Source organism: Electrophorus electricus, chromosome 16 (assembly GCF_013358815.1).
Source record: "Electrophorus electricus isolate fEleEle1 chromosome 16, fEleEle1.pri, whole genome shotgun sequence".
NCBI lineage: Eukaryota > Metazoa > Chordata > Actinopteri > Gymnotiformes > Gymnotidae > Electrophorus > Electrophorus electricus.
In genome coordinates this window covers 5,861,169-5,888,689 of record NC_049550.1, presented here as the reverse complement: position 1 = coordinate 5,888,689, position 27,521 = coordinate 5,861,169, and the positions used below count along the sequence as shown (strand labels likewise).

Genomic DNA, 27,521 nt, shown 5'->3' with positions numbered 1-27,521 from the left:
GGCTCAGCAATAGAATATTAGGTAATGATACACTTAGTAAATGGTATAGCCTGTTGTTTTAGTGTTTAAACATTAAACAGAGTATAAATTGTACAGAAATGTAATGTGAAATTGAATGTAAAGCTGTGCTAATATTCTTGCAGCCATAAAGTGACCGAGAACAGGAGAAAACTACATGAATGCTGTGCAAGTCTTTTACCTTAGGTCACATGTAGAATTTGTAGTTTGCCGATTCAGACAGCTCTCAACGTTAATTTTTTTGGAGGTGTGTAGGATGGCTTCAAACCTCTCTTAGTTATGAACCCTTAACATATATTTACACTTAAAAGCAACATGTTTCAATGTTATGTATAATTCTGATTGCATTCATATATTCACTTATCTTCCAATCGTAGTAAAATGAGTCTAAGGCTTTATTCTGTTTTTAAGAGACGATGAGCTTGAATCCCAGTGCAGCCAGGAGAGCACAATTGCTCCACTTTAGATAGCCTAGTTTCTGTTTCCCTGTTTATCTAAGTAATACTGCAGAATTGGGCAGTTAGCACTCTCCTCTAAGTGCCCTCAGCTGTTGTGTGAACAAATTTGCATTCATCATAGGGTCCTAATCACTGTACTGGATCTTACCATGTGTATTTGCTGCACATTATTATTATTTACACATATATAGCACCTTTTTCATACCCAAGGAAGCTTTACATTCAATGCTCTGCTTTTACATCCAATCCACACACTGGTTAGAAGTCAATCACTATCAGCAATACTCTCAACCAGAAACACAGGTACAAGGAGCACAGGGAACAGGAGGGAGAATAACACCCAGGAGAAAGTACCACTGGTGTGGAGGCATACAATCATTCACACCAGGAAAATTTAGAGAAAAAAAATCTGACTAAACTGCCATGTCTTTGAATTACTGTAGGAAACCCTAGCAGACATGAGGAGAACATGGAACCTCCACCCAGCAGGACTCAAACCCAAGAACCAAGTCCTGAGATGCAAATATGCTAAGCACCAAGCCACCATGCTGCCTGTGGTTTTTGTTAAAGGAAAAGTGTTCCAGTGTGGAAGTTCACAACCACTATGTCTGTATGTGTGTAAGTAAATTTGGTAGTTCACGCACCACTATGTCTGTGGAATCTAAGACTACTAAAAAGAATAGTAATCTGACTGTTCTCAGATGTGAACATAAACACCCAATGTCTTTATGTAATTTATTTAAATTTTTTTATTTTATTTTTATTTTAGGTAATTGTCCCAGGACCTGTTTCCCAAAAGCAGTTTGCAGATCTTCTTAAACTCTAGAGAGTATACAGTGATAGCTGTTCTATCATCTAAGAATGATCTTTATGCTGTGTTTTTGGGAAACCAAGCTAAGACTAGTTTCAGCATGGGAGTTAAAGGGACTTTGTGTAACTTGCCAGATGTCTGATGGTAGACATTGACTGCACAGAACTACAAAACATTCTATAGAATGGAGCACTGGAATGCTTCTGATAATTCTAATATCTTCATATTCAATGTTTTTTTCATTATTGCACAAAAAACCCTAACAAAAATAATAATATAAAATATAATATAATAACATAATAATATAATATACCTATATAATATAATACTAATAATAATACTACTAATAATATAAAAATAATAATGTGCAGTTGTAGAGATGTTATCTCCTCATGTAAATAGTTAAACATTCTTTTGATTGACACCACACCATGTTATGTCTTCAGTAAGAGCAAAGGCAAAAAACCCAAACAAACAAACAAACAAACAAACAAAAAACAACATTAAAATAAATGTAAGACATTTAGTACCAGTAATTCTAACTCAGGGAAGACAGTATTAAGATTAAAGGCAATATCTACATACATTCAAAGGCAATATCTACATCAAATCAAAAACAAGCATTATTCCTTTTGACATAATTCAAAAAAGAAAAGAAATATACATGTAAAATGTATACCTGTTACTATTCCTTCAAAAGGAATGCTAACATCCCAATATCCCCCCAAAACAAATAATACACTTCTTTATTAACAGTGAATAGGAATACATACATAAATGCACTGTTGACAACTAAAGCTGGATTGCATCTGCTTTGGTTTGGAACAATATACATATACCACTACCATGCAGTGTTAAAATGGAAGAAGACAACAAGGTGGTGATACAGTAATAGACAGACAAAACAGAGCTCACTACGTTTGTAGTGGAATTGTTAATTTGCAGTAAAAGAATATGTCCCTTAATAATGGACTATTTTCTTTCATTATTAGCATAGTCTATGCTATGGCTAGTCCTCCAGGCATGTACATTATAAGTGTATACAGAAGCAGAAAAGCTTGCATTAGAGCACACAGATAACATTAGGCACAGATAACCCTAGTTTTTGAAACCATTTGAACCTCTGCCCAAGGCCACTTTCTGACGTGAGACACTTGTATACTGACAAAGGCTTGTGTATTGCCTTGGTGAGAGACTGTGGAAGACCAATAGCAACACTGTGTCTGGTGCCTGCGTATCTCAGGTCAGAAAATGGTCCTTAGTTTGTCTTATAACTGGGAGCAAGGAAAGATGCTGTGCTTGTGACGGAGGTCAAAAGTTATTTACCTTGATTTTAACCTCGAAACGTCCCTGGAAGCGGTCCTTTTCACTGTATGCAATGTTCTCGCCAAACACTTTGCATTCGACACGAATCTCATAGTTTATAGTTAAGTTAACAAACTGAACTGCGACCAGAGGTTGTAGGTAGTGCGGGTGCAGGAGTTTACCATAGTATGGGTAATACTGCAGGGGGAAGCCGCCTCCAAACCCATAGTATTTCACCTCTCCAAGTTTACCTGCATCTTCCTCTTTCTACAGACATTTGCGAAACAAGAACACTTGGTGAGACCCTTAAGCATATTATAATATATTTTTACTAGGTGAATTAACTAGGATTAAATGCCAACCGTATATACAGGAATATATGTATGTGCAATTTAACAATGCTTAGTTGTATGGCACATATTAAGCATTCCTTTTATCAGGGGTACTGAAGAACACTGGCATAAGCACTACAGAATTATGGATATTCATACGTCCTTATCCAGAATAAAACATGCTTTTATTTTATAATTGGTATGAAAACGTTGTTTGTGGGTTGAGTGTTTGTGATTAGCCAGTGTATCAGATTAAAAGTCATAATATTTACCTTATTAGTACAGTATATGGGAATCACATTGGGCTGGATTTTATTCTGGGCTTCATCTGGGACACTGTCATTAGATTGCAGGGGCTGGAAATCACATATAAATGCAGGCATTAAAAAACAAAATCAGCGATAGATCCAGTGGTTGCAATCAATCTATGGGCCATAGTTTACTGAAAAGTTATCTGTATTTTAATAGTTGTAAAACACCTGAGATTCCTGGCCTGTAAGTCACTCACATATAGCAAGATGAGATTCTTCACAAGTGAGAGCTATTAGCTCCAAGAAAAGAGTGGGGATTTGCATAAATGACACTGTGTGTCCTTACTGTAAAGTATAATCAAGTCAGCTAGTACATCTAATTGACTGATTTAACATTTGCCATATTCATAAGATTCAGAATCTAAATTCAATGTACATGACATGGTACACTACTTCTTTATAGACATGTTTCAGTGTGTAGTATGCATTAGCCAACACTCACAGCTACATTATATTTTTTATCCTGTATATGATGAAATATATTAGGAATCCTATGAAATGCAAATGTTTTCAAAAGAATTCCAAAAGGTCTCATAAAATTGCAAGAGAATTTGTGCAACATTCTATAAATCTAGCAAACCTACCTTTGGTATGAAATTCACAATCCTATTGAGCTTGACAATCAGGCAGGGTTTCCCCTCACTGAAACCAAAATGCTTGTCGTCAATGCCTGAGCAGGAGCCAAGCCAAGACCTTGAGAATCGACAGGCCTTTCTAATACCTATTTCCATTTCCAGATCGCCCCTGTTCTTATAGACATCGGCTTGCTCTGAGAAGATACAGATGCAAAGACACAAGTCAACAACATGACAAACAAGCCAGGAGAAAAAATAAACTAGTTAGTCACTGAATCTGTGATGTCTTATTCTGAAAAAAACATTGAGACTTCTGACAAGGACTACCATCTTAAATCACATTTAATTTTGCTTTGGTTGGCTTATTTGGATCTATATCCATTCCAGTATATGTTCTATCTGTTAAGTACAAATTAAGTACAAAAATGCATAAAACTTTATCTAATCACAACTCAATTCCTTAATGAACCAAGTGGTTGCTTTATGTGCTTGTGAATCTGGTTTTAATGTTAAAAAATCTTTTGCTCTAAATCATTTCAATACAGAAACTTCAGGTCTTCCATACATGGTCTACAGCATGCAAATATCTAGGTTATAAATAGTGCAAAAAGTTACACTGTTACAACTATGGCAAATTACACACCTCCACAATCTTCAAATTTAAAAGGGTCCCGCTGGATCTCCTCACTGTATGATCCCAGAAAGTCTTTCATACTCTTTGTGTAGCTGATGTATGTGTCCACATCATTCATGCTGAACATTAACTCTGCTTTATCTAAATGAGGGTGATGGGTGAGTCCTGCACACCAATAAAATACCACAGTGATACATCTCCATATCTTTTAAAATATCCTTATAGACAGGCAGACACAGATATGAACACATAGATAAATAATTTTGGTATAAATTCAGATTTAAGAAAAATTAAGCAAAATAGTAGAGAAACACAAGACAAGAATGATACTTTAAAATTATCTACTACATGCAGTATTTCATGTAGATGGATTTTTTGCTATGGGTTAAAAAGTGCTAGCAGTATTTGCACAATTTTTACAGCAGACCACATCCTTGAATTGGACTTGTTAAAGCGGAGTGCTTTGTGCAGCTGTACAGAGGCTGGATTAATTAAATATAGGCAAGCTTGTGAGTGATCAATTAGGCACACCCTTCTTTACAGAAGTACATCATATCTCTGGGGTCACCAAAACATGAGCCATTGCAGCAACACCCTGTACATCAACATCTGGAATAAATGTAAGTTATCTGTTCTGTTGCAAGTTCAGTGACATTTTGATCACATATTTGACCCGGTCACGTTTTTCCCTTGTAAAACAATACTTTCTGTATTAGTATGTTTATTGTCATTGTTTAGTGGCAAAGTGAAACATCACTCATTGCAAGAAACAATGCAGAAGCTAACTGTCCAATTACTTACAGTCATTTGAAATGGGGTACTCTGTATGAAAAGAACTGCGATTCCTATATGGTTCACTCAATATAGCTGTATGCTGGAGTAGGTATTCGGGTGTAAACAGTCAGAACAGCAAAAACTCTGTTCCTGACCAGTTACTGATGAGCTGAACGTTGACTGAACTTGAAGTTTTCACTGCAGAGGTAAATGATGAAATGATGATGATGATGTGATTGGTAGTTACTAATGCAAAGCAAGTACTAACTTTTGTTCTGCTATAAATCAGATTAATCATTTTTCCTATATTTATGACCAGTACCCTACCCAACCTACAGTCACATAGTCATAATACAGCAGCAAATATGAAGCAAATAAAAGATGGCAACAAAATAAATTACAACACAAATATAATATGCAAATATGCAAAAAAATAAGTAATAAAACAAAAATATTACTCAAAATAAAAAGCTTGGTTTTTCTTAAGTGTTAACAACACATTAGTCACCATAGGTGTAAATTATGCTGGGGACATGACACACCACTTTCTAAAATGGCTAATTTTGTCCCCATAAATTTTTGAAAATGTTTGTGTTTATATTTTGTCACCCTATGCTGAGATAATAAATGTGGCAAAACTGACATTTTATGAAGCAAAACAATAGATTTTTTAATAAAAAATGTTAAAAAAACAATTGTGCTACAAATATATTTTATACCACAGTGCTGATACTTGTATTTTTCAGTGGTGATAGGCCTGACAAACGAGGCCATAAAACCTTTTGTAAACCTCTTCATTTCAGTCCTATTACTCATTTCTTTTCAGTGAATGCACATGCCCGGAAGCTTGGTTTCCTCAAGGGAACATGAAGTTGAGGGGAAGCTGAATTGAATGCAACACCTCCTTTTTCTGTCCTTGGCACATTTCAGAGCACAATGTACACCCATGGTGACAATACATTAACATTAAGCCACAAGAAGTTAACTAAGAAGTTAACTTTAATTAAGCTACAACAGCATTAACCAAAATAAACACATTCTAAAACAAACAAACAAAAAAAACGCTGAACATGAGGTGTCTCACAGCAGAGCTGCCTGAGGCTAATGTGACTAACGGTATGATGTCATGCCTTTCATCAGTGCCTTTCATCATAAATGAAATAATGTAACCTCTGTCCTGGAACTAACCATATCCCCCTTCTCCACTGCAGCTTTCAGTCTCATCACGTGAAATCCTTCCTTTACCACTGCATGCATTACAGCCTTGAACTTTTACACATAAACATTTCTTTCTTAAAGTCTCACTGTAATCTGTGAACTATGTGTTTTTAACAACAGTGTGTTGAGTGTACAACCACTTTCCTGTGTGGTAAAATGAAGGGACTGTTAGGTACTGCATCTCAGGAGCAGGAACCGCAGAGCATATACCTGGAGGACTGATCCTGTCTTGCCAGGTGGGTTTGTACCGACTCAAGGTGAGAAGAAGAGCTTGGATGGTGCCGATGAAGATCCCAGCCAAGAAACCATAGAAGGCGATGAAGAACAAAATGATCTTTGCTGCAAGAATACACAGGGAGAGCCTGTTAGGAAGCCTGACATTTAACTCAAGCCTTGGATACCATTATCACTGAACATCCTATGGTAATTGCTGGCATACGTTTTCGCTTCAGTCTGCCTGATCAACAATGTAGGGGCTTATATGGGATGGCAAAAAGAAACTGTGGAAAACAATTTTGAACTACCATTTATAACCACCATAACAAGACAGCTCCTGGAAGAGAGGACTGACTCTAAAATATCTTATGGATGTAATGCATAACTGTCTAGCATGACTCTGTAATTTGAATATTACAACTTTAGCATAAAATAAATAGTATCTAATCAAATTGTTTTTTTTTATTTGCTTCAGACTGGGATGCATTTGATTTTAGAAAACATATTTTTGCTAATAGTGTAAGGCTGATGTTTTTTTTTTTTTAACAATGCAGCATCAACCAGGGCATTCTGCTGTCCTCAGAATGTCCTCCACAGGGGTCATAACTATAAGTAGCAACCTTTATTACAAAAAGGTCTGTGTCCTGAATGAAACTACAAGGTGCATGGGCAGTACAGAAGTTTCCAAGTGATAAATGTAAACATTGGTCTTTGTGGATCACTGGAATTACAATCTTTCTGTCATTCAGTGAACCCCTTAAATTCATATTGTCATATTAGAACCATGCATCTTCATCAAAGGCAAACAATGGCAAATTCCACATCCAAACATTTACATACACCATGTCATTAACTGGAATATAGTGCTGTACACATATGATTAACTGGAATATAATTAAGCATAGTGTAAAGTATTACTGTAGTCATAAGAAACAATATTACAAGCTTAGTGTGACCTGATATTGTGATTCCTAAGCATGATTTGCATGACCTGACAGAATTCTTTATATTATAAACGCATTTATTTGAAAGGTATACACAATATATTCACATGCTGCTTTAGTTACTTTCAAGATTTTTTCTAAATACACTATATGTAATGGCTTGTATTGTATGTATATATATACTCGATATGCATACTAATTAATAATTCATATTTATTGTAATATATATATATATATATATATATATATATATATATATATATATATATATATATATATGTGTATTTATTTATTTATTTATTTATTTATTTATTTATTTACTGCAAAAAAAACAACCAAACAAAAAAAACAACTAATTATCAGCAAAGTAACAAGAAATGGATTGCCATGAGAGCGACAGGATCCGATGTTTTTGATGGTAGCCTACCGGTGGTAAACACAACATAATCAATGAGCTGCTATTGTTGGCTCAGTCGGTTCCGGATCAACGTTCTGTGAAATGTTAGACGAGCAATGTCATTTCGAAGACCCCAAAGACTAGGCCTGTGACCTTGAGCTACCTTGGACAATGATGCATTTTTAACCCTTTGACTATGGAGCATCGTATTAATAAATAATCTTCAAATTTACTGATATAAAGTCTACTTGAAATTGTTTCCTTGAAGACATGGAGCTACATGTCTGTTTCCAGGATATTTACTTCAACCGACAACGGTAACATTCAGTGAGCTCATGTTTTTATATCCTTATGTAATAATTAAAGAAACCTGTTTCTCGTGAATAATTTGAGCATCTAGACCACTTTTTAAAAATAACAGCTAACTATTCTCCATCAGTGATCAGTAACCTCGACTATCCTATTCCTGCCCCTTTGATGACCTTTTCGCCTTATTTGTTTAACAAACACACCGCAAATACAGCAAAACATAGTTCTATTAATTATTATTATGTGTAGATCTCGAAAACCCAATCGTAGACGGAATAATCTGTAGCGGCAGGCAGACCGGTAGAGTTACACAGCGCATAGTATAACTGGTAATGTAGTCTATAAAGTGATGCTGCTTGTCATTCACTATTCAGTTAAATCTTGTTTTCTTAACAACGCACTAGCATTAGTCCGTTCATAACTGATCGTGCAGGTCCGTGAAACGTTTGCTGCAAAGTCAAATCTAACAGGTAGAATCGTGACTAGTCGCGAGACAGACTGTACCCTCTGGAATGACGGTGATCGGTAAACTCGTATAGATTATGATAGCTAAGCAACATCGATTAGCAATACATTAGGAAAGTGAATTAAAAATCTCTGCTGCCTAGTAAATGTATACATACCCCAACTACTGCCAGTGCGCCCAAGACACTCCCCCGTTTCTGAATTCCATAAAAACTTCTTCCACCCTCCCTGGTCTTTATTCTGAGCTGGCATTTTAGTCGAGTTTTTTATTTATCTTCGTACAGTGTGAATTGCCTTCGGTACACGTCCTTCAGCGGAACACTGTACACCCCAAGGCATGGAGCAGCACCCGGTTTCTTGCAAGGTGCCCCGTGCAATATATCCCTCGCATCACGCAGACACGCCCACAGATCCCCCGACACCTCCCAGGAATGCTCCAGCAAATCACAAACAAATGTTCCACCCACGTAACGCATTCGTGTAAGAGTCTGGCGAGCGGAGCATTTTACTATAGTGCGGCGTCGATGAGATGCAAATCTGTCTCTGCGCGGGTTAAGGGGCGGTATTTCATACCTTATGACGTAATGCAAAAATAAAAAAGAGAAGAACCGTGACATGGTCTGATGATGTTGCGTTGAGAGAATGTTTACTATAGGAAATAACGGACAATTTTAATGATATGTCAATTGAGTCTGCACTTATATTATCTGCCTGGACAACTATTAGGAATAATCAGGAGTTACTTTGCTCTGGCTTGAACAGAATTATTTCTGTGGTTCTAACGACTGTAGATTTCTTACTAATGATAAAACAAAATTTTTATGACACCATGGTGGACCTCACAATGAAAGTATTTGGTTTAACTTTGTATTAGTGTTATTTCATGGGGTTAATATAACTATTCAACTATTATTTTGTGATGTCTAGTGACATTATTAGTGAAGAAAAAAATCAGAATTCTCCTCAGCAGCCTGGCTTTGGTATAATATGAATACTGTTGGTCAGGAAACATAAAAAGTTTGTATTGATTGTGGAAATTGGAGTTCTGTTTTGTCAATGTAATTCCAAATATATTATTACTCAATAACATATCTTATTAACAATTGTCAAATATGTTTGTTAGTAAACAGCACAGTGCAATTTCAATCTGTTGTTCACAGAATACTATTAAATTTGAATTACCAAGACTGCATTCCAAGATGCAAAACTCATCAACAAAATACAACAGCTTTGATCTGTCAGATGTGGCAAGATAGATGCTATGGTATCAAGACAGAAAAGTACAAGACAGAAAACTGTAAGTTGCTCAACAGAATAACAGAGTGGTTTTCCAACACTCTTGTACAGAACATGCTAAGAGTAGATAAAAATATTTTCTACTACAACATAAATACCTAAAATGTACCATTAGGCAAAACATTATTCTGCTGATTTCAAAAAAGGTAGATGCAGACAAAGGTGAAAACAAACCAACCAACCAACCAACCAACCAACCAACCAACCAACCAACAAACAAAAACTAAATTGCCTGTGTTCGTTTGGAAGTAGCTACAATTTTACCAGAGGTATTGGCAATATAGAAAGCAGAGAAAAGTCAACAAAACTTTGGTTTACTAATGTAAAACAAACCCTGGGTTATTTTAGCACCCAAATGAGCAGTTGAGGCTGTTTTTCATGTTGTTGGCTTATTTCCATGATGTGGCTGTCAGTCTCAGTGACAGTTGAAACCACTACTACCACAGGGACTTATATTTGATACAAATATAAGAGGCTGCATAAACAATCTGTAAGGTAGTTACATGAAGCAGTGTTAAGTTAAATCCAAACTACAAGAGTGTGGCTGGGTTTGAGCCACACTTTAGGGCCAGTGGACACTTGCTTCACCATGGTAGTTCTGCCACTGAACTAAAGCACCGAGCCATGATTTGATACTACAGCTAAAGAACATACTAGAGATCAGCTCTTTTGGGGCATAAGTTAGGAGACGGACTGCCTCCTGGCAATCTCTGATTTGATGTAGAAGTTCACACTTAACAAAGCCTTAGCACTGGAAGTAGATGATGGAGAGGTCCAAGCTCTGTAATCTACACCTCAGATTCATCAGATAACAAGCTCAAGGACAAATGTATTTAAGTGGTGAAAGTGTTTAGCCAAAGGCACTGCCAGCAACAAGCAAAATCTCAGGGGACCTGTATGCAGCTGCAAAGTTAAAGGTACAAACTGCCACTCCATCTGTAACCATAGTGAAGCTAAACAATTGGGTAGTGCATTTCAAGTGCACGCACAAACATCCCATACTGCATAAGCAAACCCTAAAAGCTGCAGCCTCGGCCCTGACATTATGGGCCTGTGTAGCTGTTTGTAGATCATTCACATAAAGTGGGATGCCAGCTCTCATGTTTTTTGGCATTAAACTCACAATTTGGGATAATTTCTCAAGATCTCATGCTGTGCAAAGACACATCAGCCAATCAAAGTATACACTCACAAAAAAACTTTAATTATTTTTGTACAATCTGCATAATACCATACAACTGGGTCATATTGTAGCCTATTTGAGAAGATATTGGTTATTTTTTAACCTGATGGAGGCATCACCTTTACTGTTTGAAAAGTTCCAGTACATTGAATGGAAATTTCAGAAGTATTTGGGATGGTATAGACAGTTACTCGTGACAGAAGCTTATGGGCAGCCCTATATTGCAATCATCTTTACAAATCAGAATACAAATAAAATCCTCCATCCATATTTCTTTGCTAATCTCTTTTTGCAGCATAGACTGTATACTAATAACTATGAGCTGTGTTTCAAATGAGGAGTGAAGCAGTGTTAAATTGAAAATTCCCACTCCAGAACCATAGAAATATAATTGCAGTCACTAAACAAAAGTTGGCAACCCTGATGATAGAAGCAATATGTTTGGGACACAGATGAGATGAGCATTCATTTAACAATCAGTAAGCTAGAAACATAAAGCAATTACTTGTTTCAATGCTGCTGCTATAAACACTATCGTGGATCAAAGAGCTTTTTTTTCTGGTGGAAAGCAGCAAATTCTCTAAACCATACATGTCTCATGGCTATCAGCAGCTTGTGTTAAGTAATAACCCACTCACAAAGGCAACAATTAATCCTGATAATGGGCTGTCCCAGTACTTATGCCTATTTCATCTTAACCCTGCTAAGAGCTCAGATGGCTTCTGCTTTGTGCTAGAAGGCTGGGCTTTCTGAAGTCTACAATTACACTGCATGTTACTGCAGGCCCAAATAAGATCTATTTTGTGCAGACATTATTAGCAAACTTTCTACCTGTCACCTTCTGGACCTGATGTAGCTAGCTAAGCTAATGTTAATGAAGCAAACAAGAAATTTGCCCCTTTGACAACAGAGACAAAGAAGGACTATTTTCTCATTGGAGAGGACCCAACATAAGAAAACTCAGTGACAGCTTTTTGTTTTTATATGTGTCAGATAGGTCTGCTGCTGCATTATCTCTCTGAATAGGTCCATGTGGAATGTAATAGAAGAGAGGGGGTGGGCTTGTCTTATCTCCATCAGTTCACCTGTTACTGACACTGACCTTGCCACTAACCCAGTGGTTTGGGTAGATAAAACCTACCCAGCACCAGAAATAATCCAACACCATGACCCATCAGGTTCAATTTGGTTGTATTCTATTTCAAACTGTAGAAGTAGTAAAGCCAATGGTTCTCCTTATTGAATAAGAAAAATATAGAAATAAATGTTGCAATGGCCTATAATAGCTGATAAAACAGATCAAAGAATAATTACATAAAGTTAATATTTGAATCTGAAGAAAGACTTGTCCCTACAACAACTAGCATCAAAGTTAACAGAATGATATGAGACAGTTAAGCATGATCTTCACTTAGCTAGCTGACATTGACCAAAAAAGAAAAAAAAAAAAATTTATTAAAGCAAACATCTCAATATTAGAGATTCCAGAACCAATGTCTAATGTAAAATCAGCCAGTTATTGAAAAACACTTTCAAAAAAAATATTTGCTCTTCTCTGCCTCGTTTGTTACTTTCTCTGCATTTCCTGCAGGTAGGTTTAGTATATTAATGTGGGAGATAAAGTCTTTGCATCAAATACTGGCACTGGACTGGAGAATTTTACTGGATCTGTAAAAAACAAACAAACAAAAAATAATAATTCTAGTGTATCAAGGTATATGCATAATTTGAAGTAGGAACAAAATACAAAATATGCAAAAATATGCCTTCACACAATAAGGCCAGAAATGTAAAAACTCAGAAGTGTGTAGGTTGCAGATAATAAAGACATTGATAATAAAGACATTATACAGCACAATAGGTCACAGTCATGGAGACACCATGCTCTGAACATTTTCATGTTTTCTCAAATTTATTAGAACTAAATCAACTCATCAACAACTATCCAGCCCTTCATGAGCAATGTTATTTTATTTTGAAAATCTAATTTCTTGGTTGCTATGCAAATTGCTGCGATAGGAAAGATGAATAGCAGGGATCAACAGAATGACTTAATTGAAAATAAACTGAAAAAGAAACTTCTGATTTAATTCTTTGACTAGTCTAAGATTGTACAAAACAGCTTTGCAAATGTCAAAATTGAAAAGTTAGTAAGAAAAATATTTTTGTCAAAAAAAAAAAACATTATTTCCCAGATCTGATCTCACGGTGTGCTCTCTTTCCCCATAAGCACTTAATAATTTTTTATGTATGTAATTTGCACCAGAAGTATGTAAGCAATTTGCACCTGAAAACTCACTTTCCACTCTGAAAAGGGAAACCACCGCTATGTGGCACACTGTTCCCATTTTGCATGTAGGGGCTCTGTTTAAATGTACATTGAATATTGATTGTAAATACAAATGCCAGTGCTAAAAATGTCAACATCAAATGCATATAGTATATAATAGGATGCATATTGTTTTCCAGGTGAAATAAATTGAGGACACTGAGGAGTAAATAATTTTAAAGACTTTATTTTCATGTGAGTTGTCTCAAGGAAACTGAAACATATTCCTTTTGTTTTTCCAATAATTTATTTTCCACTTTAGGCCTATGAGGAGTTGAGGTTTCCTTAAATTTCAGGGGTTTTGGGTGCTTATGGGCCATGTGGTTCAAAACTGTAACGGATCCTGTGGATATATGGATTGCTTGATGGTACACTGCACTTGACAGAGGTCTTGAACATTTATTTCTGTTCTGAATTAATTGACAGGAAGTGTGCCATCTGGCAGTTCAGAATGGGTAAAAAGGTGAATAATGATGGGCTTTTCAGATTTTAAGTTCTAAACTTGTATGGCTCCCTGAGATGAATAGTAAACATTGAGAAATCGATTATCCTCTAAATCAATGTGTGTCCATTAAAAATTTGCTTTTTACCAATTCCAAACAAATCTCTTTTGGATGGCTTCCTAATGAACATTCCATTTTTATAATTATTATTATTTTTTTTTTCCAGTATAAGCAAATCAGTAGAAAATAGCACTTTCACTATGTATTATAAAAATATAGGTTGCAGGAGGAGGCAAAATGGTGCACACAGTTTTGAATACAATAACATTGTTACAATTGTCTGTTGAGTTGTTGAACAGACATCATGTACCTGACATACTCTTTGACACAAAGAACAAACAAACATAAATGGCATCAAGCACCATACTCCCTATTACACCATGTAGCCTATTTATAAGACATAAATGTACATATAAAATGTACATAAAATTTAAAATCATGTGACAAAGCCTAAAATAGGTCAAATTATGACTTCAGAAACAAGCAAAGGGGCCAGACACACTTACAGAAATATTACAAATTACAAGTAAATTACAAGTAAAACCACAGGCAAACAAGAAGGAAGAAAACAGTCTGTACGCAGGAGGAATTGGAAAATCTTTTAAAAGAAACAGGGTGTGGAAAACCCTGTCAATCACAATTAGGTGGTGGGACCAAGCAGTTGGAAATCGCAGATGTTATTATTAAGTACACCTGGAACATAGGTGCACTGACACACACAAAACACAGACACAGTAATAACCTCTATTTATGTGCCACTTCTTAAAACAAGGTTTACAAATCTCTTCACAGAAGCATACGGTAGTAATAAAATCAAATCAAATAAGATAAGAAAATAAAATATAAAGCAAAGAACAACAGATACTGGGAGTTCCAGTGAGAGTTCCCACAGTGATAACCTGAGACTTACACTTGACTCACCATCCTTAAAGATTAATTGAAGACAAACATCAAGACTCTTCTCACACAGTTGGTGGAAAGACCTCCCATGGGCTGTCTGAATAGTAGAGTCCATTGTAGTCTTCAAATGCTGACTGAAGATTCATCTCATTGAACAGCATTTGTGGGAAGTTTTTAGATTAACACTTGAACTATCTATGCCACACCCCCTGACCCAGACTACGCCTCCAAGACTGTCACTCCTCCTAGTCCCACTAATCTAATTCAATCTGCCTCCCCTGATATTTAACCTTTTCACCTGTTTCTTATTTGCTCCTCCTATTTATACCTGTGTGTTTGTGTCCATGTTATTCCCATGCGCACTGAGCATTTTTTCTTTCCTGTTACAGTCTCTCCTGTTTCCTGGTTATCGCTTTGTGCCCACCCAGGCAGTTTTTCCTTGTCACTGTCCCTTTCAGCTTGCTCAGCAGGGATCTGGCCCTAAACATTTGTAAAGCTGTAATAAGTGTTATATAAATAAACTTTACTTGATTAGTAATACCAATTGAATTGCCTTGTCTTTTATTACATTTTATTGTACCTCTCAACAGTCTAGATTTAAGCACTGACTTTGTTTTAGGCAATAAGGTATTTTGGACTCTAACCTATTTGTTCTAGTTAAACATACTTCTATAAACTCTTTTTAAGTTACTCTGGATAAGAGCATTTGTAAGCACTTCTGTAAGTTGCTCTGTATCAGACCATTTATTACATGCTATGAATGTTGATGTATTTTTCAGTGTTGTTAGGTATACCGATGCATTAGTGCAAGTGCTTAAACTGCTTTGTAGGTATTCCCAGTGTACCTGTGTGTTGAGAATCAAGCTCCTGTAACTCTTGTTCAATTTCTATCCATGCCAGAGATGTCTTCAGCAGGCAATGCTTTGTGCACTGACAAAACTAATTTGCATAGGAGTCTACGGTGACCTAAGAGAGGTGAAAACTACCACAGCGAATATGCAAATGTTTTTACTGTGAAAAAGAGAAAATTGAGTACAAAATTATCAGAAATTTGACCTGCAGTTGGTATATCTCTATGCAGTGAAGATAAAAATAAAATATGGTAATGAAGAACATCAATTTTAAAAAATTGAGAAGAATTTTCCTTTACAAAGTGACCATAGACTGATTTAATCAATCTTCTTTGTGATAGTACAGTTGCTCAGGTCAAGCCTACAGAGGCCTCACACAACTCACCATGCTAGTTTAGTTTTGCTAATGTGTTTCTCCTGGAGTGTCAGCTGAGGACAGAGAAATTTTGAAAGCTAAAACAGCAAAATAAAACACATCAAAATTTTCCATACTAAAAAAACAGGAGAAAAGATTGCAACATCATAGTTACAAATTAAATTTGAAATGATGCAATGGATGAAACCATATTCAGATGGAAAAATTATTAAGGACCATCTGAATTTAGTGTCCCCCATGCTTATCCTCGACTACACTATTTCATAGTGACTAGAAGGGCATTTGATATATCTTGAAATGTAGAAATAACATTGCAGGAGAAATAGTCTTCAGCTGAATTTGTCAGACTTGCTACTGATGAAAGTTTGAACATTAGTGACACTCTTCAGTGACCAATATATACAAAAGCCACCGACAAACACCTTGAAATCACAGAGGAATTACTTGATCAGGTCCAGCTTGAAAATGGGACTACAGGCCTGGACATTAAAGAGCACTGCTGGACACATTGATGCATTCCAGTGAAGACCAATGTAACAGTTATGCTGGGTTAGAGAAATGAAGCTGAGTCACTGATTAAAGAAGCAAATAAAGCAGATGGGGCTTCTATTATTTTAGCATACCATTGTTATTTTTCTTAGTACACCAACACTGCAAATTTCACATGCTGAATGATGCAAATGCGACTGACCTTGTGAAGTACATTAGGGCACTAGGAATCCACTAAGGAATCCACAACATTTTAACCACTGTGTGATGAGTTCAGATTTCTTTATGATGACCTGGTTCTTCATAATCAAATAAAATGGCTTTCAAGAGAATGTCTGTTCACATATTTTCTGGTTGTGCTGGAACCACTTGAAATGTTTGTTGTGGGACAAGGACAAACAGATTGTTACTCCTTTTTGGATGACAAAAATTGCATGCATAGCAAAGCGTTTCTGTGTGAGATCCTTTAAATGTGCTTAAACATGCAAGGGAACAATAAGAATGTTTATGATCTGTCTACAGCCATTAAAGCATTTTCAGCGAAACTAGAATTGCTTCACAGATGTATTGGTAAATGTATTTTCCAGAACGGCAAATTCAAGCTTCGCTGCCATTGCCCTGTGTCAACTTTTTATGTATGTGTTTACCAAACAGATATAAAGCTACAGCTCGAAACTTTAAAGATTAAAAGATACATGATAAGATTTTTCAGCTACTAAATAACACATTCCTTGTTAAGAATGATGGAAGTGGAGATGATTGTTGCTCAACTTGAAAACATGGATCTGTAAACTAGATTTTAATAGTCAGAGATTGGTACTTATGAATGTTGGTATAACACCTTCCACATCTCAAGACTTGCCAGAAGGATGATCTCAAATGCTCCCATCAACATACAGGTGTGAGGCATGCTTATCAGCTCTGTCAATTATCAACTGCAAGAAAAGGAATCACCTTTGTATTCAGCACACCAAGGAGGTCCTTACAATTGCAATTTGAAGCATGGAACCTAATTTCACTGTACTCGTTTTCCTGAAAGAGCACCAGAAATCCAAATTAATGCACAAACTAATATTAAGCATTATCTCAAATGTAATATTACTAATTTAATATTAGTTTTTGCATTCTTATCAGGGAAACAATCAACAATTGCATCCAATTTGAAATGGTTCAAACCTGGACCACATGTGGCCTTTACCTGAGGCTCACTTACCATTACCACATGCAGTGATGGCACTGAAAAGACCCAGATGCTTGTACCAGAAGGGATCAACAGAATGACAGAATGTGCCAGAAGAGCTGAGGAAGCATGTACAACTCAGTGTGCTGGTCAACCTGAAATCATCCATTGCCAAGGCAGAGGATGTGGAACTCAGGGCTAGGATGCTGCAGTGAATAACAATGCTATGCAGTGGAAAAGCGCAATGATGATAGGATGTGCCAATTAGGTCTTGGACAAGTGACTACAGAATGACTGGTGTACTGATGGTGTAGGAAGAGAGGACACCACATCAGTTAATAGTTAGTGGGAAAATGTGTGCTTTGGTTTGTCTCGTTATCATCTGGTTGGTTAAGGTAGGCTCTGAGTTCACTTACTTTTGCGTTAGATTCTGTGAAATTCAAGGCTTGTTGTCTAAACCTAGTTGTTAGCTGCTTGTTAGCTGTAATTATCCACTACCAGTGGAGTTTTGCCCTGGCCTTAGGTGTGAATTGAGGGGTGGGCTCAGCACTTATTGAACTGAATTAAATTAGGATGACTCTGTAATCAACATCTGGAGAAGGTTTGGTGGTGCTCTCAATCAGTTCATCTACATCTCACCTACAGGACTTCACAAACTCAGCTAAGTATATTCTCATATTATCTCTTTTCATATGAATCTTTTCTCATACATCCACAAATCAAGCATCTGAAATGTGTTTCACAATTCCTGTCCACATATCCCACAGATATCCTTGAGACAATCATAGACGTCGCAATCTCAGCAACCTCACTTACTCACAATGCTCAGCACCATCACATTTCATGGTGGCAGGAGGGCTCTGAAGGTGCCAGTCTGCTGTCCAGAAGGCTGACTTCATCTGAGCATTAGCATCCCTCCGCTTCCTACACTTCCTGGCTCTAACAGAAACATGGATCACCCCTGAGAACTCGGTGACTCTGGCTGCCCTGTCCTCTACCTTTTCATTTACCCATTCTCTGAGGCGTCTTGGCAGGGGTGGTGGCACAGGTTTACTGATGTCTCGAGACTGGTGTTTCACTCCACTTTCCTTCTCTACTCTTTCCATCTCCTCTTTTGAATTTCATGCCATTACAGTGTCTTTCCCCATCAAACGTCTTATCATTGTCATCTACCGCTCTCCAGGTTCCCAAGATCACTTCATTGATGAGCTTGACATCCTCCTGAGTCAATTCCCCATTGAAGGAAATCCACTAATTTTCCTTGGTGACTTCAACCTTCCATCAGACAAGCTGCATTTCTCCTGCATCCTTCCGCTGTTGACATCATTCAACCTCACCCTCAACCACTCTCCTACAACTCACAAAGCAGGCACATCAGACATCACAGTCACCCCCCTCCACCTCTTGGGCTTTCTATCCTTCTGCCTCTCCCTTCCTTCTCTTTCCAGCCAGTCCTCTCCAACATGTTCCTCCTCCTTCCATCTGCAGTCCATAACTCCCTCTTCCCTTACTTCTACTATTTTGTCCACTCTTCCTCACCCTGACTCTCTATCTTCTCTCTCTTTGTATACAGTTACAAATTCTTTCATTTCTACACTATCCTCATCAATGAATCTTATGTGCCCTCTCTCCTCTTGACTTGCTAAGTCCTCCCCACCTGCCAACTGGCTAACAGAAACATTTCACTGCCACAGGAGAGACTGCAGAGAGGCAGTGGAGGAAATCTCATGTAGATTCAGACTTCAGCTCGTACAAGTCTCTCTTTTCCAAGTTCTCACTGAAAGTAACATCTGCAAAGTCATCCTACTACAGAGAGAAATTCAAATCATCAGCATCTGATCCACGTAAGCTCTTCACTATATTTTCTTCTCTGCTTAATCCTCTCCCTCCCCCTCCTTCCTCATCTCTTACTCCGGAGGATTTCATCACCTTCTTTGAGGAGAAGGTTGCAGCATGTGATGCAACCTGTATGCAGCATGTATCACTTCTCTCTTTCCTCTCAAAATCCCTTGAATGAGCAGTTTATAATCAGTTGTCTTGTTTCTCACCCAGAACCAGCTGTATGATTCCAATCAGTGTGGTTACAAACTGGCATATTCTACAGAAATGGCCCACATAGCAGTGACTGAGAAACTTCATGGTTTCTCCAACCACTGCTATGCTGATGACACTCAATTATTTCTTTCTTTTCCAACCTCTGACACGCAGGTCTCCAGACATATCTCAGCATGCTTGACTGACATCTTATCATGGATGACAGCCCACCACTTGAAGCTCAACCCCAGTAAAACTGATGCTTCTGTTCATCCCAGGTACTCCCAACCCTTACCATGACCTCACTGTTTCCTTTGAGAACTCCCTGGTATCACCATCCGAAGCTGCCTGTAGGCATAACTTTGTCATTCTAAACTCACGTTTCTAATCTAACCCGGTCTTGCAGATTCCTCCTTTGTAACATACGAAGGATTTGACCCATTCTCTCGCAGGAAGCTACCCAGGTGCTTGTACAGTCACTTGTGATCTCAAAGCAAGACTACTGCAACTCGCTACTTGCTGGTCTTCCTCTGAGAGCCATCAAACCTCTACAACTTGTCCAGAATGCAGCAGCATGACTGGCCTTCAGTCTTCCAAAGTTCACACATTACTCCACTGCTGGGCTCCCTTCATTGGCTCCCTGTAGCTGCACGCATCAGATTTAAAACCTTGATGCTTGCCTATAAAGCCAAAAATGGACCAGCCCCTTCATCCATGAGGTCAATGGTCAAAGCCCGATCCATACCTCGAGTACTTTGAACCTCAAATACGGCTCGGATTGAAATACCTTGCTTCAGGTCTCATGGACGACAAGCATCGAGACTATTTTCTGTCCTGGCTTCAAGATGGTGGAATGAACTCCCACGTGCTGTCCGGACAGCAGAGTCCCTTGCAGTCTTCAAATGCAGACTGAAGACCAATCTATTTGCATAATATTTAAAGGACAACTGACATGGCATTCACCACTGGACTGTAGGTGGGTGGCCAATGACAGAGTGGAGAGAAGCATGGTGAGGACTCCCTGGATGCTGAGCTTCTCTCCATGGTCTTTATTTAGTTACAATTTTTCATGTTGTTGGTATGAGGTTGAATTGCACATATGTCTTGGTTTAGTTTAATTGTTCTTTTCAGTTTAACTACTGTGTTAGAAATTTGTTGCTATGTTTGTGTTTGCACTTCAAACCATATCCTTCCACCATTTTACTTATTAGTTCAGTTGTATTATGCTTGTTTTTGCTGTGTGAGCCTTGTTAAAGGCTTCATCATTATAATAAGCAGAAATGTCTTTTGACTCTTCTTCCATGATGAAGCAACAATATTTTCTAAGATCAAATAAGTTAGAAATGAGGAAAAAGGGAACCTAGATAAGAATGGAAGTTTTATTAAACTATTCTGGCAAAATCTGTGCTGTTACTATTTCTACTGGTTGCTATCAAACATGATAAGAAATCCTGCGGCAAAATGTCTGCAGCATAATGGAGCTGTGGTTAGAAATATGTTATTGTTAAATGTTAGGGACTGGTTAAAAATATTCAGAGCTATATTCCTGGAAGCCCAGGGTAGTTGATGCTGCTGCTTCAACATGATCTCATTACAACTTAGTATCACTCACCTCCTTATCCAACACAAGAACCTAAATTAAACCCACCATAATTACAAATGTTCCTGGTTTAATTAAAGTTAGTAAAAATGTATCCAAAAGCTAACACTAACCTACCATCACTACCTACTCAGCTAGCCATTTCACTTTACCTGCATGCATGAGTCAACATTAACTGATAGCCAGTTACCTAGCTAGCATAATTACCCGTGGAAAATGTCATGACAACTTTACATTAAAAGGAAAATAAGGACAAATGAAATGTATGAATTGCTCAAATTTGTATATTAAATAGGTATACTCTAAGTTAACTACTTATTCTACTTACAATTGATATCAGAACTGTCGTTGATACATTGCAGTTCCACATCTGAAATGCGAAACATTAGACATGTTTCTGACTTCATAATTTGCTCATGATTTGTCTTATAGCATATAAAAACACCACATGGACATATTAATAAGATTAAAAACTTGATTGGCATTGGAAGGGTCTTTAAATATTTTTTAGGTAACGTTAAATAGATTTGCTAGTTCTACTGCACAGTTAACTACTCACAATAGTAAGCTAGTCACGTCTAGCATTAATGGTCATGTTCCTTGATAATGTTTAACAATCCCCATTATTCACTTACCTTGTGTGTCTTTCCCACACTGGTCACAAGTTCTATATAATCTATGTGGGCAGAGCTGATGGTAAGTGAAAGTCATCTTATCTATTCAGGAATTTCAGTCAATCTGTGCAAGTGTTTGATGTACTTCAAATCAATGTTTATTTTTAATTTTATACCATTGCAAGACAGTAGACAAAAATGACAGGACACAACTGGATGGTTGTTGATTATTGGTCATGTTCATGTTGCCTTTGTTTGTGGTCACATCGTCAATGTTACACGTATTCAAGTTCAAGTTCAAGTTTATTCGTCACATACATAGTCATACACAGTATAGCTCGCAGTGAAATGGTGAAATGGTATTCGCCTCCATGTTCACCTTTTATGTACTATGTGAGTGCCCTTGTCTTTTTCGTTTGTTAATAAATGTTTGTCTATGTCAATGTGGTCTGTGTGTGCTGCTCCTTGTCCTGCAGCACTCGCGCTGGTACAATTGCAGTTTGAGTACTACTGCTCCAGGCAGTATTGTTTTTTTAAATCAAATTTGGATGTTAATTTAAGTCAAAATTCATTATTGGTTAGCAGATATTTTTAAAAAATGCAAAAACACACAATGCAACTTGCAATAAGTATTCAGTTTATTCAGATTACTTGGCAGAAGTACATATATACCCAACCATATACATTGTACATTGTGTATATAATCATAATATACATATATTGTACATACATTGTTAATATATTTTTGTACATACATAGAATATATATATTTATTTGTATATATATCTTTTTCTCTATGCACCCCTGGTTCTCTTCCTCAGTTTGGACAGAGCACTCTCCACCATTTCACTGCGTGTTATACTGTGTATGACTATGTATGTGACGAATAAACCGAACTTGAACTTGAACTTGAACAGAAGTAATAATATTTTTGCTGTTGGGGTAAGTGTCTGCCAGGTTTGCACACTATTTGAGAGTGACTTTCACCCATTTTCTTGGCAGATTTGCATCGGGTTGATCAGATTTTATCATTGGACTGAGATTTCACCTTTGGCCAGGTCATTGAAGAACATTAATGTTTTTGTTGTTCAACTGCTTCTGTGTTGCCTTGGACTTGAGCTCATTGTTGTCTGCTGCAAAGAGAATTTTCTCCAAATCTTAAGATTTCTTTGGCCGGCAACTCTGAAGTATCTTCCTTCTGCACCATCAATCCACTCTTAAATTTTAAGAAGATACACAGACCCCACTGAGGAAATCATCCCTACATGCTGCCTTTCCCATTTTGTACTCTTGGGATGATGTTTGCTCAAGAGTGGATAGTTTTAACACAGAGTCTTACATTTGAACCAAAAGTACTTTATTTAAAAAAAATCCAAAATAGGTGAACATTATTAATAATTAACTGGTAAAGGAGAATTGTAAGCCAACTGTGTCCTCATTTATAATCATAGACAAATGGGATGGCTTTTTAGGGGGTTAAAACTTTTGCAAGGCACTGTAATTTTGTAGGTCTTCAAAAAACAAAGGCCATTTACAAAGGCCTCTTAATTTCTAGTAGTAAGAGTCTGTCATGAAACGCATCTTCTTATTTACTACGTCCCCGTCCCGAAGAAACCTCGACCCTCCGACCTCAATGACTACCGCCCTGTCACCCTCACATCAGTCGTGATGAAGTGCTTTGAAAAGCTAGTCAGAGACTTCATCACATCTTCACTGCCAGCCTCCATGGACCCACTGCAATTTGCATACCACCACAACCACTCCACTGACGATGCAATTGCACATCTGCTCCACACTACATTGACTCACCTGGACGAAGGGAGGGGAAATTATGATAAAATGCTATTTGTCGACTACAGTTCAGCATTTAACACTATCATCCCCTCCCTACCCACTACTCACTACTAAGTTGGGAGATCTAGGACTGCATACATCCCTGTGCGACTGGATCTCCAACTTCCTAACAGACAGACCACAATCAGTACGGGTGGGCAACTGCACCTCATCCACCCTCACCCTCAGCACTGGAGCTCCTCAGGGTTGTGTCCTAAGCCCCCTGCTCTACTCACTGTACACCTACGACTGCACAGCCACTTCCAGCTCTAACATCATTGTCAAGTTTGCTGACGACACCGTTGTCGTGGGTCTGATCTCGGACAACGACGAGAGGACCTACCTGGAGGAGATTAAACACCTGGAAAACTGGTGCCAGGAAAATAATCTCCTCCTAAACGTCAGTAAGACAAAGGAGCTGATCGTGGATTGCAGCAAGAAGCAGGTGCGGCACTACCAACCTGTGAGGATCAGTGGAACCACAGTGGAGAGAGTAGATAGTTTCAGGTACCTTGGAGTTCACATCTCGCAGGACCTGTCCTGGTCCCGCCATACCAACTCCCTGGCAAAGAAGGCTCGTCAGCGTCTTTACCACCTCAGACGCCTAAGGGACTTCAGACTGCCCTCCAAAATACTGCGGAACTTCTACACCTGCACTATCGAGAGCATCCTCACGGGGAACATCACAGTCTGGTTTGGGAATAGCACCAAGCAGGACAGACAAGCACTCCAGAGGGTAGTGCGTTCAGCAGAGCGCATCACTCACACAGAACTTCCTGACCTGCAGACCATCTACTACAAGCGGTGCCAGACCAAGGCCAGGAAAATTGTGAAGGACCCCACCCATCCCAACAATAGACTCTTCACTCTGTTGAGGTCAGGGAGGCGCTTCCGCTCCCTGAAGACCAAGACAGAGAGGCTGAAGAGGAGCTTCTTCCCACAGGCCATTCGGGCCCTGAATCAGGGAAACTGATAAACTGTGGGGACCACCACCACAATGTAACATGACTGTATATCTGTACATCTGTATATATAGATTTATACTCAATTACCCTGTTACACAACAACAACTGTAGGTATGTTATTATATAAAATGGATCTGTACATTCTGTAGATTGTGTACATATATACCCAACCATATACATTGTACATTGTGTATATAATCATAATATACATATATTGTACATACATTGTTAATATATTTTTGTACATACATAGAATATATATATATTTATCTGCATATATATATTTTTTTCTCTATGCACCCCTGTTTCTCTTCCTCAGTTTGGACAGAGCACTCTCCACCATTTCACTGCACGTTATACTGTGTATGACTATGTATGTGACGAATAAACCGAACTTGAACTTGAACTTGAACTATTTACAATTCACATTCCATTATTGGGGCATACACACACACACACACACACACACACACACACACACATACATATATATAGAGGAACATTATATTCACACAACATATACACACAGTTTGAAGGGTGACAGAAATAATATACATATATGTGTAGGTATGTGTGAGAGAGAGCGAGAGAGAGAAAGAAAGAGAGAGAGAGAGAGAGAGAGAGAGAGAGAGAGAGAGAGAGAGAGAGAGAGAGAGAGAAAGAGAGGAAGTCAAAGTCAAAATTGTAATGAAGTTCACCCGGTTTCCAGAGAAACAGGATGTTCCGGACAGAGGTCCTTTGTCACCTGCATAAGCAAGGTGTTTCATCCTTCCAGTGCACTGAGACTGATGTTATCTTTCACACACACACACACACACACACACACACACACACACACACACACACACACACACACATACATACATACATACATATTATGTATATATATATTTAAACTTTATATATAATATACAGATGTAATGGCACGAGTGCCACAGGGCAAGGGGCAGGATGTACAGACTCGCATTGACGCACATTCACGACACCAGCACTCACATATAAAACAAGTAGTGAACACAAACACGGGCATTGAAAAGGTAAACAGAGACACAAACATGAACAGGATCAATGACTGACAATAATGCACACACTAACAAGGATTTAAATACATACAAACATGACAAGACTAAACTGATGCAGGTGTGTGCTTTGTTGTCAGAGAGCAATATATCTATCTATCTATCTATCTATCTATATATATATATATATATATATATATATATATATATATATATATATATATATATATATATATAGTTATGAGCATATATAATGTTATGAGCTGTTATTTTCTCTGTTAGATGATATTATATTTCACCCAACACGCTCAATGATGAGTCATTACCTTCTTTGTCACAGAAACCAGTGTGTGACTAACATGGAATTCTCAAGAGCTGATGCAAGATGCAGGCGTGATATTTCTGGTAGAAGCTTTACATCATTCTCTGTGTTAGGTCCTGTTTAGCAGCATCCGCATCATGACCTCATTGCTTTTTTTTAGCTTTTAGAATACAGTAAAAAAAAAAAAAAAAGATAAAGTCAGCTTTGTTTTGCACCTGAGTTTGGGCCTGGCTGTATTTGTGAGCATGCACATCCAAAATGAGCAACTACGTTATAAAGGTTTATGTTTAAAAGGGGTTTGTCTCTGTTCTAATTCTGCCATTTGCCATTCTAATTTCCATGTATCCTTATTACCGAGTTTGTAAGTACTTCCTTAGTACACCTAGCACTTCCTAATTCCAAGTCTTCTATATAAAGGAGTACTTATTAAGAAGTAATCCATTGTTCATCTCTGTTCAGCCACTTATATATTCTTCAGGACAACTGTGAACTTATGTTAAGAGTCCTTGTGACCACCTTTGCTAGCTGGTCAGCACAAGCCTGGTGTACACGCCCTGTACACCATCAAATCCAGCAAAGCCCTGAAGTACACACTTTGTAAACCATCAAATCCACCACAGCCCTGGAGTACACACTTTGCAAACCATCAGATCCAGCACAGTTCTGGAATACACACCCAGTATCATGTTAGGCCCAGTTGCTTTCTGTGTATTCACTGCACTTCATGAGTGTCTTCAGAGTCTGGGTCTCCCAACAGCTTGAATCTGACTGGAGGTTGGTTATTGTATTTGTCAATCAGTTGTTAAATTCCTGTTAGGGAGAGAGAAATCCATCAACTAGGCATTTTCTTCTCCAAGGGCTGTCCTTTATTCTATCTTCCTGCACAGCCTATGCTGCTTACAGGACTCAAACTCAAGAAGATCAAGGACCGATATACACACAGTTGTCAGGCCTTAACTATCAAAATTTAATGTGTCAAAGAAATTGGTTTATTTAGGCTCCTTGGAACACAGGAAAGTGAACAGAATGTCCATCAAGGTAAAAATAATTAGACAAAATAATAAAGCAAGCAAAGTTTCATATGTGTACATGACAGGCATAGTCTTTAACGTTACAATTGACCATTTTATTCTCAAAATAATAATTATGACAACCCTGTCAGTATAGATTAATCAATTCCATCATTAATTTCATTACTAACATTCATCAACCCCAAGTGAGATAGCATGGTATGAGTTACAGAGCATTCAATGGTGCATA

At 37.7% G+C, this 27,521-nt stretch overlaps 1 protein-coding gene across 1 annotated transcript; it reads right to left on the bottom strand.

Annotated features, from left to right (window-relative positions):
- Nucleotides 1-1,228: 1,228 nt before the first annotated feature.
- On the bottom strand, nt 1,229-9,179 carry atp1b1b (ATPase Na+/K+ transporting subunit beta 1b). Its single transcript, XM_027006126.2, has 6 exons — nt 8,926-9,179; nt 6,647-6,775; nt 4,454-4,609; nt 3,820-4,004; nt 3,197-3,280; nt 1,229-2,859 (listed from the first exon to the last, which is right to left on the bottom strand). The coding sequence occupies exons 1-6, from the start codon at nt 9,017-9,019 to the stop codon at nt 2,599-2,601; spliced, it is 909 nt and encodes a 302-aa protein (XP_026861927.2). The 5' UTR covers nt 9,020-9,179; the 3' UTR covers nt 1,229-2,598.
- Between the last annotated feature and the right edge of the window lie 18,342 nt (nt 9,180-27,521).